Consider the following 21,090-nt stretch of genomic DNA (forward strand, 5'->3'; position numbering starts at 1 on the left):
GTCCACGGCCGCTTATATTACGGGACTAATGGTCGCTACCAAATGCACTAATTAGCTGGAAGAACAAACGCCTTTTGAATTGAAACGGGAGGAGGTGGCGGCTCACGGCGGAGGTTTTCAACTGTATAAATTGCGATTCGGCGATCCGATCCAATGATGTAAAAAAAATGTTTTTCAGCATGCAGAGCGCAGCATGCAGTTCTCTTATCTTATCGATAGAGGGCGGCCAGGCTATTGAGACGTTTTTACATTTTTATAAACAGCGCAAAATTTGAAATAATATAGGGGCCTTGGCTAGGCCAATCTGAGTTTTGAATATGAATTATTCACAAACCCAATCATTAAAAGGTAGGCCAGGTTGAATTTTATACACCAGTGATTTGCTGTATATTATTATAAAGGTTACTACAAAGTCTGGCACGCATTACTATACTGTATCTGTAGGTTCTCTCTAGGCCTAGTTAATCCCGGCCTAGGGAGGGGACTAGGCCTAGGCTTTACCAGCCAGTTTAAAAACAATTCACCCGTTGCGCGGCTCTGTGGCCTAGCTAGGACTGGGGAATTCGGGACGATTTGGCCCACTTTTGGTTGGACGATTCGGCTCACTTTTGTTGGGCCGAAACGTCTCACTTAGACCAAATTCATATAGGCCTAGGCTAGGCCTACATTTTTTTGGGTTTTTTATTTCAAGGTATTTAACAATCCGTATTTATTGATATTGGCAATAATGTTGATATATAGCCTAGGCTAGGCCTACTAGGCCTAACTAATAGATAAAATAAATTACTAGGCCTAAATAAATTATTATATTTAATTTATTACTTTGAAAACTTTGTTTATTTTGTGCATTCGCCAAGGCTGTGGTCAACAGAGAGCGTAACTTGTTTACATTGTTTGCGTGACTAAAAAAATGATCATTTTCGACAATGCCCATTCTCTCTGAAAATAAAGTTTGGGGAAAAAAGTTTATTTATGCTTATAAAATGCATATCAAAGCCGATAAATATAAGTCTGCCGAATCCTCTCAGGGCCGAATCGTCCCGCTATCGGACTAGGTCCTAGTGGTGGGTTACCATGAAATGAGCTATTTCAAGTTCAGTGTGAAAGTACAACTACAGTACTCAGTAGCATTGTCTGGCCTGGCTGGACTAAAGAATTTACTTATTTTATTTCAACCGGTATCGGGTAACCTATTTTATGATTTGTTTTTCTGATTTTGTTACTTTCCAAAATTCTGCTGGTCATTTTACAGTTTGAAGCTGTGTAAATATCAGTTTAATACCTTTAGCTTCTTTCTTTGATTTACGTATCATAAACACATGCAATTCATTACCTTATCACATTGTTTCAAGCTTAACACTTTCAAACAAAAATATGAATCACACAAACACTATGAGAGGAGGCAGCCTATACGAGCAATTACTCTTTGCTTCCTTATTTCATTTAAGATAAGCACCATTTTGTCAATGTTAACTTACACGTGCGTAGTCCGATCCATTTTGACGTTCTCGTATAACGCAATTTAAAGTTGAAAAGTGAATGAAATTTGATGGAATTGCTAAAGAAACACACTAATCGGGCAAAATTAGTGCGCACTGACGTTTAACGCATAGTGTGCGTGCAAAAACTAGCCTAGGTAGGCTTAGTTTTGTAGGCCCGGCTGGTACATCCATAACGTACGAACATCATACGCAAGCTATAGGCCTAGCCTGACGTATAGTTGCTGCATTTATTATCTTTTTGTTTTTGACGGACTCCGTTGATACAAATTGGGGGAAACCCAGTATTTTTGCCGAAAAGTTAGAAGTCTTCTATTTGTTTTGGCCTCACGATCAATCGAAAAGTGGGTGAATTACAGAAGAAAAACAAAAATATCATCCGCGCGCAATGCATGTTCAAGGGATTTATAGTGGGCCGCTAAAATTATTAGAATCGCCTTATTTTTCACATTTTTAACCATTTAAAGACGAAAACAGTTAATAGGACCATATAGTATTTATTTTTACTTTAATGTAGTTTGTGACCTTAAATTAGATTTAAACAAGAAATATTTCTTACAAAAAACGCTGCTCGACATTTTAAATTTAATCATTGTTCTTTCTTCAGATATATTTATGATTAATTATTAAAAAGATGTCCTTTAAAAAAATACATACAAATCAAAGATAGTTCTTTAATTATGATTCACATGCCCATTTAAAAATAGTCAATTTTGAACTTTTTTGTGCTGTGTGTGTGTGTGACCTCAACCTGTTGGCATGCAACTTAATACCCTCTAGAGACAACGTGACTTCACAACGGTACAACAAGTTAGGAAAATTCTTCCCAGTCTGTTGATTTGCGTCAACCAATCAAAGGCCGAGAATCCAAAATTGTTCAACCGGGAGCCCTCATAGACTCTATTTTCCCAGACGTTTTTTAGGTCCAGCAGCTGGGATCTATAAATTATAGTCGAGTTTACAAAGTCGCCAAACTGTCGGCCTTAGATACAACTGCTGCTTGCTTTAGCTTCTGAATGAGTAGTCTTCATGGGACGTACCTGGCTAGAGCCGCAGCATGAAAACGTATGGAATGGGTCTTTAAGTAATATTAACAGTAATAATAATGGTGATCCCAAATAATAATTAATAGGCCTAGCCTAGCTAGACTTATTATATTTAGGAAAAGCCGGAGCCGGACATTAAAAATAAAAACAAAGTGCAGGTCTGTGTTTTGTCTTCGGTTACCTTTTACATATGTTGAAGTCACTATCAGAATGTTTTGTTTAAATAGCGCGACGACCTCAAAGTTCTGCTACATCTTTGGATCTGCCGTTAGTTACATAAACTGTTACAGCTACTGTAGGCCTTTGACTTTATACGGTAAATATTGTAATCCTAATAATATGTTTAATGATAATGATACAACCAGATTGGTTGTATTGCCATGTGCCTGTTGCAAAATTTGTATCTGGAAAACTTCGAGGAAAAACCACTGGAAACAACCTTCTACGGCCCGTTTTTATTAATTTATAGATTATACAGAGTATGTGTTTTTTTTTATTTAGATGAAATTGGAAGGTTACAAGTTACAAACCAAGCACTTAATGAAGAGTTAACACAACTACAGGTAGGAATTACATTAAATACTGCAGCCAACTCTCCCAATAATCGCAGGAGTCTTCCAATATTTTGTGTCATCTCCTATTTTCCCGCAAAATTAAAATACAATTTCTCTCGATTGTTTAGATATTATTATAAAAAATATCCTCATATTACAACATACACTAATTTATAATTTATACTACAGTATCCCAGGTTAGATAGAGATAGTTAAATGGGTTCATAAGATAAATAAATTCATACATTGATGAATAATTACTATTAAAGATGCCAAAATATTTTTCATTTTAATAGCGGCCTCTATGGTTTAATGTATTTTTAAAAATGTTATCGCATCCTTTATAGTTTGGACACCTCCCGATATTTAATTTGTTCAAGTTTAGACATCTAGTGTACATATTTAAAATGAAAGCAAGCGTAATGAATAATATTTGCTAGTATATCAATACAATTGAATATAAATCAATGAAATAAAAATAGGCAAAAAGGGTACAGCAGGCGAATAAAAATGAGTACAATTCAATGTCAATAAATCTATGTTTGTATTTTTGTTGAATTTACACTACAGGCTGACAAGGAGTTTGTGTGGTCATTATGGAGACGGATGCAGGTTGTAAACCCAAGCATAGCACAAGCTGTTGGAATGGTGGTCCAAAGGTTTACATTAACATTTATGTTTCTATGCTTAAAGATGTATTGTCCCTTTGACTAATTCCAAAAAAATCATTAAAAAAAAAATATATTTATATATCTTTCTATATTTGCAATATTTTATATCGTAAATACAAATTGTAAGTAGTAGTTGTACTAAGGTGACATCGGGTATGAAGCGTCTCACATACGCACAGAGCCAAAATCGCATCTTGGACTTGCACAGTGTATGGACTCTAACCTTACGGTTTTCATTAAATATATCATTGCATGCTATCATTCTATATATCTAACTTTCAAACTTTTGCATTCCTCTTTTTTCATTTCATCCTTTTTATCTTGGTGAAAAGGGAGGATACTACATTTTCCTCCCCTGAGTTTATAGCCTCTCTACTCGAACACAAATAAGATCACAAATAAGATAGTTTAACAAGAAAATTTTAATCATGTATTTTACCGCCATTTTTCATTTTTACATTTTAATTAACATCGTATCTAAAATTTTAAATGAAAACAAATATTGTTAATACTGAATTCAAGCATCTTATTATGTAAATATACCTGTATTTTAACTACTTTAAACACTTACTTTTAATGGTCACAAATGTATGTATATAATATATTCACCAATGAGAATTTAAATAAACGTGAGATGAACTCACACAAGACAAAAAAAATATATATGTATTTCGAAAAAAATGGGGTCATTTTGAAGTATCATAATAGTTATTAACTTTCACCCAAAATTTTTCGAAAAAAAAATCATTTAAAGGGGAATTCTGGGTTTAAAATTGCTTTTAAATATCGTTTATTTATTAAATAAAAAATATTATAACAATATAGACATGTCAGAATGAAGAAGTAATAACGAGAAATTAAAAAAATTCATGGAAAGTCTGTTTTTCAGCAGCTTAGGGAAGCTCATTAATATTCATGAGATATTCACAAAATCACGTCATCAGTGGATTCCAAACTCGCGACGTCAAGCTTGTACGTTGTGTTCTCTCTCCCCTGTCAACCACCCAATCATTGTGAAATACATTTTTTGTAGATTTTCTAAGCTAGGCCTAAAGTGTAATAATAACAGTAGTAGCATATATTTATTTGACATTTAATGAAATACAAAATTTAGTACAGATTACGGAGTCATAAATTATACTATTTTTATACCTCGAATAGTACAGATCGTATATCGGCTTCACGTACTAGGCTAGGCCTAGCCTAAATCATTTTATTCATGGGTGAGAGCCATTTCTGACTAGGGATTCCATGCCACGATGGCTACGTTGAAACATTGGGGCCATCATGGGCCTAGCTAGCCTATTACTAAACGATTGGCCCATAAATAACAAAACTCAGTGGATTCCAAACCCATCCTATCAACCAAACTCCTAAACAATCTAAACCTAAAACGTTCTACAAAAATCGGCTGTAAATATTGAGGCAAAACAAGGTCCGATCGCCGTCCGCACGTATGGTGTCCCGATCGTCTAATAAGTAGGCCTAAAATAGGCCTAGTTTACTCTCCAAAAAAGCCTGCATCAAGCAAGTAGACCGGTAGTAGGAAGGAGACCTAGCCGATCCGGCCCAGTTAAAAATTGAGCTAGCTAGTGTAGTAGACCCTATGCGAATTGATACTACCAGGCCTGTTACTATAGGCGACACTTGTTAAAATTAGCAATACTTATGTTTACAAATATTCCAACTCTCTCATTCGAGCTATATTATCTATACCATTCCGGTAGGTCGAGTCGACCTTCAATCAAATACTGTACATCGTTCATGTTGTGATTATAGACGGGGTATACTCGACCCGACCAGTTTGGTATTGTATACTGTATCTGCTTATCACGTGACGATGCCAGGCATGGGCAGAGAGAGCACGTGTATCGTCGTCTCTCGCTCTCCTCGCTCAGCAGGAATGTATACGTTACGCTTCATTGATTTTGAAGGCTTTCCCTAAGTGCGAAAATCGGCAAACGTAAAGTGCAAACATATCTAATTTTTCATTGTTTTGATGGATTTTCATAGAAAATTGACTTTATAAATGGGAAGACCGACTAAAATTACATCAGATACGTATAATTTTACAAAAGTAATTGATATGGTTAATGATAACGAGTCGTCGGAAGATTGAACATTTCACGAATTTCCTATTCTGTAACCACAGTGTGATTTTGCCGTAGCTGCACTTGTAATCTGGCCTCATTTCACAGCCTTCGTTCTGCTTCACTGGGCGCTTATATAAATTGAAACGTTTACCGTTCAAGAGACAAACAAATATATTTTACATTTTTTACTATTCATTTTAAACCCGGAACATTTTTTTTTTTTTTTTTTTTTTTTTTTTTTCAAAAATAACTTTGACTTTCATAATGCAAAACGCTTGTTAGGCTACTCTGTATGCATAATCATAAAACTTCCTCGCAATCTGTTTGAAAACACCTTCTCAACCATGACAAGTTGTAAACAATCCTAATTAGCATCATGCATAATGCATACTTGTGGTTTGAAATCTTTGTTTACTTTTGTTCGCGACGATTTTCCAGATGAAATGTAATCAAATTAAATTACCTGTTAATTACGTAAACTGGTTGTTTTTGGCTCAAATTTTCGACTTAATTTAAAGAGAATAACTTTAATATTACTTTGATATGGCCAATTTAAATTTAGAATATTTTGACCTTCATTTTTTGTTTTAAGGGACAATACATCTTTAATTTAATCATTGGCTTGTTATTGTCAAGTGTTCAGTTATTTTTCTTAATTTTTTGTTTGTCGCATATTTTTTCTACAGAAGTTAATAACTTGATTAAAACAGCAAAATGGCCTATTCAAAGTCTTTTTTCTTTCATGTTTTCGGCGCACAATACTGCAAGTGCAATTTTTTATGCAAGTTGAATTTAGTTATGCTTGTTCTTGCATCTTCATTTTGCTAGGCGTGACACAAGACTGATCATGTTCAAAAGTCAACCTGTAATGTGCGCCGTCTCTATATATCCTCCTAAATTGTAGCGCTGCTACTGGAAAGAATAAGATAGTCTTCCTCATTTTAGCAGCAAATTAATTAAATAAAAGTAATTGTGTTATAATAAAGTAATTTCATTCATGGAACTATGAAATGTTTTATTTTATTTTTATCTGCTTCACCTAATAAAATTATTTGTACAATTAATTGCACCCATTAACATTCATTATTTATTGCTTTATTTAATTTGGTGAAAGGAGAAACGTTCTATTTTCACTCGGCTTTACCTCATGAAATGAAGATGTCAAACATTTATTGCTTTATTATTGTTTTTAAAGGGAAAAAGAAAAGTCGGAAATGAAAGATCAAAAAGTTCTTCAAATTTTGCAAGTAAAGGATGATCAAATTGCAGAAAACAATAAGGTAAAATATGTAAATTTGTTATTTTTCTCACGGTCTGTCTCCGTAAATCATTCATACATGAACTCAAATTGTAATTGGTTTCTTAAGAAATATTTAAAGAAACATTAAAACCGTTTAAAAAACAACAAATATAAGTATTAACAAATACAAGTTTTTTACATTCTTGGTCAACATGGAATATGATGTACAAAAGTCCAAGGACTTTATCTTTGGAACTCATTGTTGTGATAGCACTATATGTAATAATGATTTGTTTTAACTTGAATAGTTTTAAATATTCCAGACGTCTGTACTTATACAATCAGACCTTGATTTATTAAAATATAAGGAAAGCTCCTAATTGCTCTCCTCAAAGTTTCAAGGAGAGCATTTTGTTTAAAATTTCCCCATAGGCGATTGAAAATTCTTTTTTAATTCTTTGCATATCAATGGATGTAAGACATAGAAAATATCTGTCTAAATTTGAAATAAATCCATTGAAAAAAATGTTTATTATTAGGGAGGTCTCGCAACCTTATGAATACGATAATGAAAACGGATATGTCACACATTTGTGAAACTTTTGAGCTGATCCCCATTTCATATTCGTAAAGCGTATTCGTGTTGACGTATATAACCAGTCATATTCGTAACTACAAAACGAGTATAGTTTTTGATCTATTTTGCATTTGAATCAGGAATGATTCATGATTATAATATAATTATAGATTATTGAAAGTAATTTACTAAAATGCTAGGTCAATTTTGATAAATAGTAGTTTTTAAAGTCCTCACTCGCTTTGATGTTACGCTAGGCCTCGGCAGCAAAACACCAAGCAACACGTACATGTGCTTCGCTCAAATTTACCGCAGTCATATTTTTTATGGCGCCCTCAATATTTCGTTGCCATGCAAAACAGATTTTTACTGGCTTACGAAAACGAATACGTGTGCGTGACGTATCCGTTTTCGTTATCGTATTCGTAAGATTGCAAAACCTCTCTATTGTGACATAGTTTTTGTTTTTTTTAGATTATTGCAGAACTTCAAGAGAAATTGGGTAAAAGTAGTTCAAGGTAGGGTGGTATTTCTAAACTTATTCCTCTACAGCTAAACAATTTAGAAAATAATAAAGAAAATTTAGGAAAAACTAAATACAAACAAAATTACTTGATCTGTCTATTTTATTAGTAATGAAAATGCAATTTAAATACATTTTGTCATCAGATCAATTTCAGATTCAGCAAATAAAGAGAAAGTAGAGGAACTACAAATCAGGAACAAAGAACTTCAACTCAGGAAGGAAGAGACAGAGAGGCTGGTAGGTGTGCAACTCTAATATCGCAATAGATACTTTCCTCTGATTTTCCTATTTATTTATTAGGTGATCTTAAAAGATCACCTATGGATATTGTATAAAATCTTTTATTTATTTCTTTGTGTACATATTTTTGTGTACCAATTATCAAAGAAAATCTCAATTTTCATAATAACTTTTCCATAATAAACCTAGTCATACGTGTGCGCTTATGTCAACACAGAACTCAACTGAAGGGAACTAGTTGCGCAAGAGCACTTATGTCAACTTTTGAGCAACTGAACAGAACTAGATGTGCGAGTGGTTATGTCGACACTGGAACTGATTGTAAATAGTTGTGTGCAGTTACCATAATGTGTGCGCAACGCGATTCATAGTTGTAAGGAACTAGTATGTGTGAGCGCTTATATGGAAACATCAAACTGATTGCTACTACTGGTCACGGTTAACTTTACTGCACACGTGACACGATTCAAGTTTTCACTTGCGCTCAGTTCCTTTTAACTCGAAAAAATGTGTGCCTTTCAGTTGCAGGCAGTTGATGTTTTGCTCTTCATACCCTACATGATAAATTGCTTTTATTTCCATAAACTCTAAATGAAACTTAGCAAATCGTGGACTCTGCAATTTGTGTATAAACATACCTACAGTAAAATATTTTGAATCTCTTATGAGAGAACTCCTCAGAATGAACAGTGACCACCAATTGTTTAAACTTAATTAGGGAATTCATGTACATATTTGACATGCAAAATTGTTATGACGTTATCATTTGACCACGCTGGTGGCATTGTAGTCGTTTTATTTAAATCAAGACAAGTTTTAATGTACCCTTGTTTTTCTCAACTTTCCTCTAAATTGTGTGTTTTGCAAATTTTGGCTCTGACGATTCACCTGTGTCTGTATAGTTTGTTTTGAGCTACAAAAATGAATCAATGTGCCAAGTACCACAAGTTAATGATGACTGGTCACACTGTGGTTAAAAAGTTATCTGTGTTTGTATAATAACTTGTATTGTTTATTACAGCTGGAAGAAGAAATAACAAAGAGTAAAAGTCGAGAAAAATGTCTCCAAGAACAACTTCAGAGAATAGCAAATGAGAAATCTGGTAATTACCAAAAAATGATAAATAGTATGTAGTTCACTGGCCCAAGTACAATAATAGATAATAATATACATTTAAAATTGAGTAGTAGTAACAGTAAAATAATTAGTTCTCTTTTTATATACGAAAAAGGCAAACCAGGTTATTGATTACTTTTTCTTTTTTTTTTTTGTTCATTAGTAAAATAAACTTGTTATTTGTTGTTTGATTAAAATAATAAGGTTTTAAAAAAGACTGTCTAATTTCTTTCTACAGTACTCTAGTATATTTATTTGTACATACCAACCATAGAAAAGTTTCCAAAATGTTGTAATTTACTGTGAAAATGGTGGTTTTATATTCTCAAATCATATATAAAATGTGTTCTTTTTGCTTCAATCCACTAGGCCTATGTTGTGAATAGATACAATTTAGCTATGAGAATCCATATCTACACAAAATGACAATTTTCATTTCAGAGTTGGAAATTAATGTTGAATCTTTATCTCAACGCATCATCAAAGCTCAAGAAGAGATTGACAAACTTCAGGAGGTTAGAGTAAAGGTACAGTAAGTGATAATAAACTTTAACTGGTGGTCACATAACCTTTATTAACAGCAACTAAACATTTACAGTGGTTTTAAGATGGTTAGAAAGAAGCATATACAGAAAGAAGTTTGAGGGAAAAAAACTCTTTTACTCTACTCAAATCTACCTACCTACCTCAAAATTAACTTTATAAATACCAATCGTTAGTAAATACATGGAAATACTGTACTCTTCACTGTTTTTAATGCCTATCTATATATAAATTCACATAAGGGCAAAATTTGGTAAAATAAAATGTTTACTCGATGGTATATAAAGTTGATTCGTACTTCCGGTACTGATTTTAACCACCTGATGTAACCATGTTTACTAATTAAATTGAATTAGATAATTAGTTATTGACAATTAAAACAAGTTTAGGATCAACGATTTGCCCCAAATAGGGATGTTTTCCGATCGTGGAATACACTATGGATATCCATCTTGAAAGATACCCTCACACAATAATACGAGGATGCTTCGCATACCTATCTCCTTCTACGATAATTTTTGTTGATAGCTGTAAACCGGTTGAACAGCATCATAATGTTGAAGACAGGCTGATTAGAATAAATCAATATTTTGCTAGATTTATTATACGTTTATACAAATGTATCGATTTGCGATGAAAGGAACATTCCAATATAATTATTTGGTTTAACACAAGTACCTGTAGGTAAATGTATGGGCCCTTGGGGAATAAACCTAAAACCTTTAGATATAGTATTGCAATACTTTAAATACGTATTAACCATTTTTGGTCGCCATTTGAATCGCAAATTTCTTACTGTGAGTGTGGGTACTGTTAGATATATAAACACATGTACAAATCAAACTTATTACTGTGAGTGTGGGTAGACCCTACTGTTAGATATATAAACGGACAATCTATATTATAAGTGAGAGAGTTTGTACGTCCGTTTGTTTGTTCGTTATAAAAAAATTTTTTACTGCACGTAACCTTACATATGGGGTATCAAAATGACCGCAATTGTACCGGGAAGGTTGTAAACTACATTTCAACATCATCCGCCACCTAGGATCCAAGTTAGGGACCAAAATGTGGTCAAAACCCCCACTTTCGATGTTTGTTCGTTATACAAATTTCTGTTTCTGCACGTAACCATGCATATGGAGTATCAAAATGATGGCAATTGTACCCGGAAGGTTTTAAACTACATTAAAAAAATTCCCCCCGACTCCTGGGGTTTTTGTGGGAGGGGGAGGGGGGTGGTGTGGTGGTTTGTGATGTCATTTTTGGTAGGGCTCGGGGTTGTAGGCTATCGAATTGTAAATTATACTACAAAAGTTTTACAGTATTTGAATTATCCTCAGTAAGGCGTTTGGGGAAATATAGATATAGATATATAAATAAATGATAAAGACGCTAGTAAATTACCAACTGAACATTTTATTGCACTACAGGCTGTTTCATGAGTATGAACTCAATCTTCAGGTGCTTGGCTCTGAATAATAGTCACAAGTGAATACAAAAAGCTATAATGAAGTTGTAAGGCAAACTGTTTATGTGAACAATAGTATGCTAATTAGCAAGTACAACACATCTCTATTTCCTGGACAGTCTATTGTTAAACCAAATTCCTATTATCTAAATTACTGATACCTTAATAGAAACTTTCTCCTATGTCTACATGCACTGACTAATTCGTTCCTATGGTTAAGTGAGCTGGTTTCAGGCTTGCATATGATATAATACTTCTCTTGTAAGCATAGATTACACCGTTTGTTAACATTGGAATATGGTTTAAAACTTTACACTTCTTTATTATTTGCCATATAATGTTATACTTTATGTTATCATCTTTTAGCTTCCAGATATACTGGCTAAGTGTTGTGCTGTTTTTGTATTTAACATTACAGAATGAACTATTATGTGCGTTATATCTACATTTAAATGTGTTTTCGGTTAGTCCGACATATGTTACAGCTTTATCATCACTATTTGTTGTTACTGTAGCCTGATAAACAACACCACTGGTTAGGCATTTCCCATCTAATGGGCATTCATTTCGACAGTTGCATTGCTTGATGTTATCACAGGGCATATCATTACGTAATACATTTTTGTTGTGGGCCGATATTACAGACCCTATATTAGGCATGCAGCAATAGCTGATTTTAATGGTATTTCTATTAAATATTTTTCTTAGCTCATGGTTATGTGGAAAACATTCATCTACAGTCTTTAAGAACTCGTGCCCTATTTTGGTTTTCACGTTGGTACTGTAAGGCGGGTTGAACCAGATGATATTTCTTTTCCTTGTCTTCTTCATGTTTTTTTGCGCGCTGGTATTGGTCGGGTTGTACCTCAGATTGTGGTCGTATCCACTTTCATACAAGGCTTCTTTGTACGGTTTCTTTGATTCATTGAAAACAGTTTCATTCGAAGAAATGTTTGATAATCTTTTGTTTATGCCTTCAGGGATGTTCTTAATTATTGATGCTGGATGATTACTTTTGCAATGAACGTAGCGTGGTTTGTTGTTTTCCTTCAAGTAAGGCTTATAGCTTCCATCATTGAGATTAACCGTTACATCTAGGTAGTTTATAATTTTCTTTCAGTCTCTTGGATTGTCTCATTACAGACATCCATTTCCTGTGTGAACATATAAACGTTCTTTACTGTTACTGTGTTCTACTACTATATTTGAACATCATCCGCCATCTAGGATCCAATTTTTGAATTTGTCCTGGGAAGAATTTGTTTTTAGAAAAGAGTCTGGTGCTATGTACTGAGAAGGCTTTAAACTAATTTTAAAACTCGCCATGAGGGCGGGTATAATTGCTAGTATGCAAATAAACTGTATTACTGACAGTTGCTTCTCAACGTTTGTATTAATTAATAATTACAAAAAATATAAACATTGTAGTGTTGTGTCGTTACATGTACTTTAATATTTCAATCGACTATGACAGTGACAGTTTTAAAAAAGTATTAAATAGCAAGTGTTTTACTGTATTTAGTGGTATATTAATTATAGGCCTGAAAAATATTTCATTACTGAGTGGATAAAGAATATATTTAAAAATTGTTTCTCTTTGTACCCATCCTCTTCCCCATCCCTTAACCCTAAAGTTACATATTAAACACAAATTGGGTTTGTTTAAATAAATCCAAATACAAATTTTGGACTCATTTTATGACAAGTTTCTCTTTAGGAAGTAGGCCTAATTCTCAGGGTGCTAATTTTGGTTGACTACATAAATCATCGTGTCTATTTATTCGTTTCTGTAAACGACAATGGATTATAGTGCTGCGGTACGTACATTTGAAATCGCCAGTTTTAACGCTGAAATTACAGTGTATTCCAGAATCATCTGTGGACACGACCTAGATGGTACGCAAGCCGTAAGCGTACCATCTAGTTATTCAAATAAAGTTAATTGTATACATATTAAAATGGTTCTTCACTGTTCTTATAGGGTCTTGAAAGAGATGTGCAGCGTTTAGAAAGACGATTAATCCAGACACAAGATGAGGTATGTATGCTAAATTTAGACTAAAATTACAAAACCTTTTGTGATTAATATTTAGTTACCTATGCTCTTAAACTGCACAATTTAATTGAAAAGCACAAATATACAGGTTCTCCTGTGTAAAAATGTACTTCAATGTTATTTTTCTCTGTTTATTTTTAAGGTAAAGGTTAAGTGTGAAGCTCTATCTCAGTCTGAGTCAATTGTAATGAGACTAAAACAGAAGATAAACAAATCAGACGGAGAACTGCACATTGCAAGGTAAATTATATTGTACAAAATTGCATTGTTCTTCTGTAACTGCTTATCGGATATATGGAGTGGAGTTGTGGCCTGGTGGTTACGATGCTTGGCTGCCAATCCAAGGGTCCTGGGTTCAGGTCCTGTCATATGTCAGGATTTTTTTCTAATGACAATTTACAACTCCACTCCCAAAGACTTGTAATAAGACTTTGTTAATGTAGAGCATCGTGTGTATATGTTTGTCTCGTGAACGGATTGCCACCTTTAAGAAGGATAGTGAATGAATTCGCTTATGGTTATCCTTGGCAATTTGCCTAAATAAATAAAATAAAATAAAAAATAAAAAAAAATATTATTTATATGAGGCCTGGTATCACAAAAGCGGCATAGAGTCACAAATTCAACTTTTCGAGATATTAAGCCTTGAGGTTCACAATGGAAAACACGACCTAACTTATCCATTTAGAGAATTAATTTTTTTGTGCAAACGATGATATAATATATCACATGGTCATGAAAAAATATCCATATATGATATGATTATACTGTATGTGTATTGTTTTACATATTGCAGAAGTGAATTAAGTGAAGTTAAAGCATCTCACCAACATGGCTTACAGCACTCGGCTCAGCAAGCAGAACTGATCAGACAATTACAGGCACTTCAACATGACACACAACAAGGTCATAATTTATTATAGGTTTTGGTTAAATTTTACGAGTAGGTTATTAGTGAAATTATTTGTTTGTGCAAATCCAAAAATGATGCACTTTTTCCATTACAAACTGTGATTTTTATTTCATTCGCGTGTTAGCTGAACATTTCAATGTGCATGGTTGCTGATAAATGCGTCATAACTCATTTTCTGAACTCTCGTTGCGTAAAAAGAAGAAACTATTCAAACTACTAATTAGGCTGAAGGCCAAGAAACTAGAATTTTTTTCAGGATTTGAAAAATGAAAATATGAATATTCATGTGTATAAACTGATGCTTTTGATTGATGCTAAAGCCTGTTTCAACATAGTAGGAAACAGGCTTTAGACCCGTAGATAATGTTTCTGCTATTAAAAATAGATATACAACAAAAAGTAATTTTAAATTTACAATATTTCTTACTTCTTTTTTTGTTACCAACACAGCCATCACCAGTGATCTTGTTACTTAATCGCATCTCAATGCCTAGTATATCATTACATAAAAATATATTAACACATACTGTTTTATCTTTACAGTTATCAAAAGTCAAGAAGATGTTCACCATATACACACTAGTTCTTATGAAAAGGTATTTATCATGATCATTCTTGTTTGGTTAGCCATTCATTGACTGAAGTTGACATATGCATTGTCTTGCGTGAGAGAGACCAGTATCTTATGTCTTTTCAAAAAATATTTTTAGTTAATTAATATTTATATATATATATTAATATATTAAGATTTATTGTCCCTTTGACTAATTCCAAAAAAAAAAAAAAAAAAGATTTCGAAAAAAGGTGGGTCATTTTGAAGTAACTTAATTTTTGCTCAACAAATAACTTTTTTTTTATATCAAAACATATCTCATAATGCAACGCGCTTATTTGGCTACTCTGTATGCATAATCATAAACTTCCTCGCGATCTCTGTGAAAACACCTTCTCAACCGTGATGAGTTGTACACAATCCTAATGAGCATCATGAATAATGCATACTCATGGTTTGAATCTTTGCTCGCGACGATTTTCCTGTATGTAATCAAATTAATTTATCTGTTAATTAAGTAAACTTGTTGTTTTTGGCTTGAATTTTTGACTTAAAATGAATAACTTTAATATTACTTTGATATGGCCAATTTAAATTTAAAATATTTTGACCTTCATTTTTTGTGTTTCAAGGGACAATACATCTTTAAATAGGCAGTTCTGTAACCCAATGTGAATCCTTTAACAGATTCTCCCCTCCTGGGTCAGGGGATCCTGAAGCTCATTATGGGCAGGGTCACTCATGTCCCTAATCAGAATGTAACCCAATGTGAATCCCTTAACAGGTGCTCTCCTCCCGAGCCAGTGGATCCTGAAGCTCATCATAGGCAGGGTCACTCATGTCTCTAATCAGACTGTAACCCAATATGAATCCCATAACAGGTGCTCTCCTCCCGGGCCAGGGGGATCCTGAAACTCATCATGGGCAGGGTCACTCATGTTTCTAATCAGACTGTAACCCAATGTGAATCCCTTAACAGGTGCTCTCCTCCTGGGCCAGGGGGATCCTAAAGCTCATCATGGGCAGGGTCACTCATGTCCCTAATCAGACTGTAACCCAATGTGAAGTAACAGGTGCTCTCCTCCTGCGCCAGGGGGATCCTAAAGCTCATCATGGGCAGGGTCACTCATGTCCCTAATCAGACTGTAACCCAATGTGAAGTAACAGGTGCTCTCCTCCTGCGCCAGGGGGATCCTGAAGCTCATCATGGGCCGGGTCACTCATGTCCCTAATCAGACTGTAACCCAATGTGAATCCTTTAACAGGTGCTCTCCTCCCGGGCCAGGGGGATCCTAAAGCTATCATGGGCAGGGTCACTCATGTCCCTAATCAGACAATCAGAATTTCATTCTCATTGGTTATCCGCACTTGACGTATAACCCCTTGTTATTGTCTCGATTTCTTTTTTTTTTTTTCGATATTCTTCTTTCTTTTCACGAATTTTGTTTGCAGCGTATCTCTAATTCTGGCCAACAGAAGATTGTATAACTTTGACCTGTGGCTGTAGATATGCAGCCAAGCTTTTTGACGATGTCGGAGTTGCGCAGCGTAAGTTACGCGCAATATTATGAATTTCAATGATTGATCATAGATTAAAAACCAAAGTCATTTTAAGTCATATCATGCGCAAACTTTCTATGGATTAAAAATGGCATGTTTCACAGAAAGTTATACGCGTACGCGTGTTTAAAATTTCAAGATGTGAAAAATCAATTTCTAATCAACTTTCTACACACTTCATGTCATTTTAAACATTTCAAAAATTCCCACGCGTGCGCAGTTTTTTACGCGCTACATTTACGCGCATGTAGCGCAAAACAAATATTTTTTTGCGTGATTTTTGTTTTTCCAGCCTTCTTTAGTAATTTTATCAACTTTTCAAACAATTTTGACATAAAATCATGTCATACGAGCACGTCAAATTGTACAATTCGCACGCGTTTTTGATGAAAAAGTTCAAAAATTTGTGAAATTATGCCTTTTTTCAAACAGTCATAGATTCTAAACTACGTGGTGAACTTTTTTTAAATTACATATTCTGGAAGTTGATGAGTTATAGATATTGAATCATGCATCGATATGGCTAACTGGACATTGTGATGTCATCGTATGGCCACTCGAATATAAAATATAGGATTTTTATCTCTTTCCTCATAGCTCATCACATTTAATAGAGCGCATCTCCACTTATCCGTATTCCATTTCCCTCCATTTTTTTTATATTGTCTAGGTCAATCAATTATCATTCGCATGATTTACCATTTATAAAATGTTTATGAAGTCATCATGTGCAAAAGCGTCAATAACTTTTTTAAATTGTGAGTATCTAGTGATACTGTATACCTGTGTTTATGTGTGAAAATGAAATGTATTTGTACAGTACTCTATGTGTACTCATAGTCAATATTGACTATGGTGTACTTTAGGTAGTTATTGGATAGTTTTTAATTTTAGGTAAAATAGTATAGGCCTAGTTTAAATGTTGTTAATAATATCTTGAACATTAGCATCTAAAAATTGCTAATACAATGAACTCTTATTTTGCTATTAAATATAGGACCTAAACTGGCTGAAAATATTCCTAAAACCAATCAATTAAATTGTGGAAAACCTATCTCAACCAATAATGTTGAGATAGGTGTGAAGTAAAACAAGATTACATATACAAGCTACTCTTCAATCTATCAACTAAAAAAGTGACTGGAAATGACGGAATCCCTTGTAAATTGATAAAATTAACAATTAACTATATTTTAGAACCAATAACTTTTATTGTTAACTTATCTGTAACTACAAGTCGTTTTCCAAAAAAATGGAAAAGTAAAATAAAATTGGAATTATCATCCCTTATTCGTTTAACCATAAATTTTATCCTTATTTAAACTCTCACTCCTTAATCTATGAAAACTATCTGGCTTGAGACCTAACTTTTCTACTTCATCTGCCCTGATTAATATAACTGAAGACTGGATTTAAAGAAAGCATTTGACACTGTGGCAACCATAATATCCTTGTAAAATGTTGTCATATTTTGATGTTGATTTTAATGTTGTAAACTGGTTCAGTAATTAGTATAACTGACTGTAACCATATAACAAATGTTTTTGGTGTCTTGTCGGAACGATATAACAGTGTCTGATGAATACCCCAGGAGTCTATCCTTGACCCTGTGTTGTGTTTACTGTATATAAACGATCTTCAAAATGTTGTTAAACATGTTAAACTAAGTATGTATGCAGATGATACTGCTTTGTATTACATATCTAAAGATCCAAAAGATATCACGATGCGAAAGCACGATAAAATCTTATGTGAACCTGGCTATTGTTAACAAAATTAACAGTGACCTTGTAAATATAAATAACTGGCTATGTAACAACGAACTAAGCTTAAATGTAAATAAGACAGAGTTCATGTTTATAGGTTTGCATATAAAATTATCAAAATTATGAAAGAAAAACTTAATTATTAATATAAATGGAATCCCCCTTCAGAGGGTTTCACACTGTAAACACCTAGGTGTTCAAATTGATGTTGAACTTATTAAAAACAAAGTTCTGCCAGGTTTAGTTCTATCTTAAAAAAGCTACTTGTTTGTTGCCAAAGCATCTCCAGTCATTGCTATATTAAAGTAACCACCCATTTTGACTACTGTAACATCAAGTGGGGCAGATGCAGTAAAAATCTCAATCGTAACATTCAAGTGCTTCAAAATAGGGCAGCAAAAATAATCACTAAAAAAAGAAAGTATGATTCGGCTACAGAGCCACTTGAAGTACTTAAATGGAATAATCTTGAATGTAAACTTACCTACAACTAAAAAGTCTTAATGTATAAAATAACAAGACTCCGACTTATCTATCAAATAAATTTACTCAAAGAAAATCCTAATATGATACAAGATCTAAAAATGACCTGTGTCTAGTAAAGCCAAATACAGAATATGAAAAGAAAAGTTTTTCTTACCGTGGAGCCAAAATTTGGAACGAAATTGATATAAACACAAAAAATGCTCTCTCCTTAAACAATTTCAAAAGATTAATTCCTTCTTAATTAAGCCTGTTTTGTTGTAGTAGAGTTTTATAATTGTTAGTTTTTCTGTTTTAATTTTTATCTACTAACTTCTATCTATTCACTGCGGAGCATTATTCCCACCTCTGTGCGTAATATATATTTAAGAAAAACATGATATTTTAATAAATTGCTAATTGAGATAATTTTGTAATTATTGGTGTGTGGGCAAAGGGTTAGTCTACAGTTAGGTAAAAAAAAAAATGTAATTTGCATATTGATGACGTCATGTGACGTTAATTACCGGTATTTTGGATTTTGTGTTTTCTATCGAACCAATGATAAAAACTATATTTTCTATAAGAAATTCTTATGAAATACGTTTTTCCAACTGGATATTGATGAAGATACGTATAACATATAAAAATATATAAAAAAATTGAATTATTTTTATTGTTTTATAAAAATTATGCACAAATCAAAGTTTTAATGACTTGCAAAAATATTCAGGTTCATCGAAAAAATATAGAGGGTGCTATATATTATAGCCAAATACGATTAAATCATTGTTTTGCCCATAACCGGTATTACTGTGTATACGTATTTTAACGACGTCTGTTTAACCGGGTATACGCAGTGAAAGGGTTAATATACATTTTTATACTTTTTTTTTTTTTTGCTCCTTTCAATGTATAATTTTCTTGTTTGTTGATCGGTTTGATAATTGTTGTGATACTGTAGTTGTATTTCTTTCATACAGACCTCGCAGAAGCACATATTTTGAGCCTCCATTTCAAAAAGATTTTATTATTATAACAGTAACACAGTTTCAACAACAACAAAACCACAATGGTCACTATTTCTAAGACAAACTACAGTATACCACATAAAAATTGTCATAACATTTCTGTCACACTTTCACAGATGTATATTGATGTAAAATCGAAATATGACAAATTGGTATTAAATGAGAAGCTCATGGAAAAGAAGTTGAAGGAAATGATGATACCTGCTGTATCAACAAATAATGCTGAGACTCAAGTGGACTCAACCGCAACTGGCACTCAGGTGGGCTCAACAGCATCTAAGACTCAAGTAGGCTCAACCGCAACTGGCACTCAGGTGGGCTCAACAGCATCTAAGACTCAAGTAGGCTCAACCGCACCTGGCACTCAGGTGGGCTCAACAGCATCTAACACTCGGCAAGCCTCATTCACACCTGAACAAATACCAATAACACCTCACTCTCACCCACAACCATTGGTAGTTGACCATCATAGATTATTGTTAGCAGGCGACAGAGTTGAAAGATCCAGTAGACCAAGATATAGGAGTCAAACCTTCAGTGGAATTAGTGTAAATGATATACATTATTCTGGACTTGATGCAGGAACTACAATGGTAAAGTAATAAATTACATTTGTATTTATTTACTCACTCTAGTGACTTTCTTAGCAAACCCGATGCACAGTGACCTTGGAAGCTCGCTCAAGTGCTTTATCATAAGTTGTGTACTGCTCCCCAACCCTCCATATGCAATATGGTTGTTGTTGGAGCATATTCCTAAAAAAGGTGGATAAAATCTGATTGGATGGTAGCCCCCAGTAATTTGACTACTCAGGCTTGGAAGAGGTAGTTTGCTGGTCAAAGATCAATGATTAAGGGAATCAAGTCCATCCTGGATCTAACTGCCTAAAACTTGACTTTCTTCAAGTGTAATTCCACATACTTCCAGGCCTGAGTTGAGGCCCAAAGCGTCTCTAGTGTATTGTTGATCACACATAAACATAATAAGTGTGAGGGGTATCAATTGTTAAGATTGATTTTTATCCTTTATACTTAAGTTATGGTTTTCTGTCCAGGATGAACAAATAAGACACAACTTAGGAAGAAAGGAAAAAAAAGTGTTAGAAGAAAACTATGAAAGAAAGATGTCTGATCTCAGAAAACTTTTGAAACTGAAGGTAATGGCTGTATTGC

General features: G+C 33.7%; 2 protein-coding genes across 2 annotated transcripts in view; both read left to right on the forward strand.

The window, feature by feature from the left end:
• The first annotated feature begins 239 nt into the window (after positions 1-239).
• On the forward strand, positions 240-15,947 carry LOC140052418 (centlein-like). Its single transcript, XM_072098029.1, has 13 exons — positions 240-348; positions 3,047-3,108; positions 3,670-3,758; positions 7,059-7,143; positions 8,155-8,198; positions 8,350-8,443; positions 9,468-9,549; positions 10,005-10,090; positions 13,559-13,615; positions 13,776-13,873; positions 14,430-14,539; positions 15,090-15,168; positions 15,884-15,947. Exons 1-13 carry the CDS (start codon positions 318-320, stop codon positions 15,945-15,947), a joined length of 981 nt encoding a protein of 326 aa, XP_071954130.1. The 5' UTR covers positions 240-317.
• A 4,138-nt stretch (positions 15,948-20,085) lies between these two features.
• LOC140051391 (centlein-like) overlaps positions 20,086-21,090 on the forward strand; it is a 28,927-nt gene continuing 27,922 nt past the window's right edge. The window contains exons 1-2 of the mRNA XM_072096592.1: positions 20,086-20,511; positions 20,973-21,074. Coding sequence (XP_071952693.1) covers positions 20,089-20,511; positions 20,973-21,074 — 525 coding nt within the window. The 5' untranslated portion in view covers positions 20,086-20,088. The remainder of the gene's footprint in view (positions 20,512-20,972; positions 21,075-21,090) is intronic.

Source organism: Antedon mediterranea, chromosome 6 (genome assembly GCF_964355755.1).
Source record: "Antedon mediterranea chromosome 6, ecAntMedi1.1, whole genome shotgun sequence".
NCBI classification, from domain to species: domain Eukaryota; kingdom Metazoa; phylum Echinodermata; class Crinoidea; order Comatulida; family Antedonidae; genus Antedon; species Antedon mediterranea.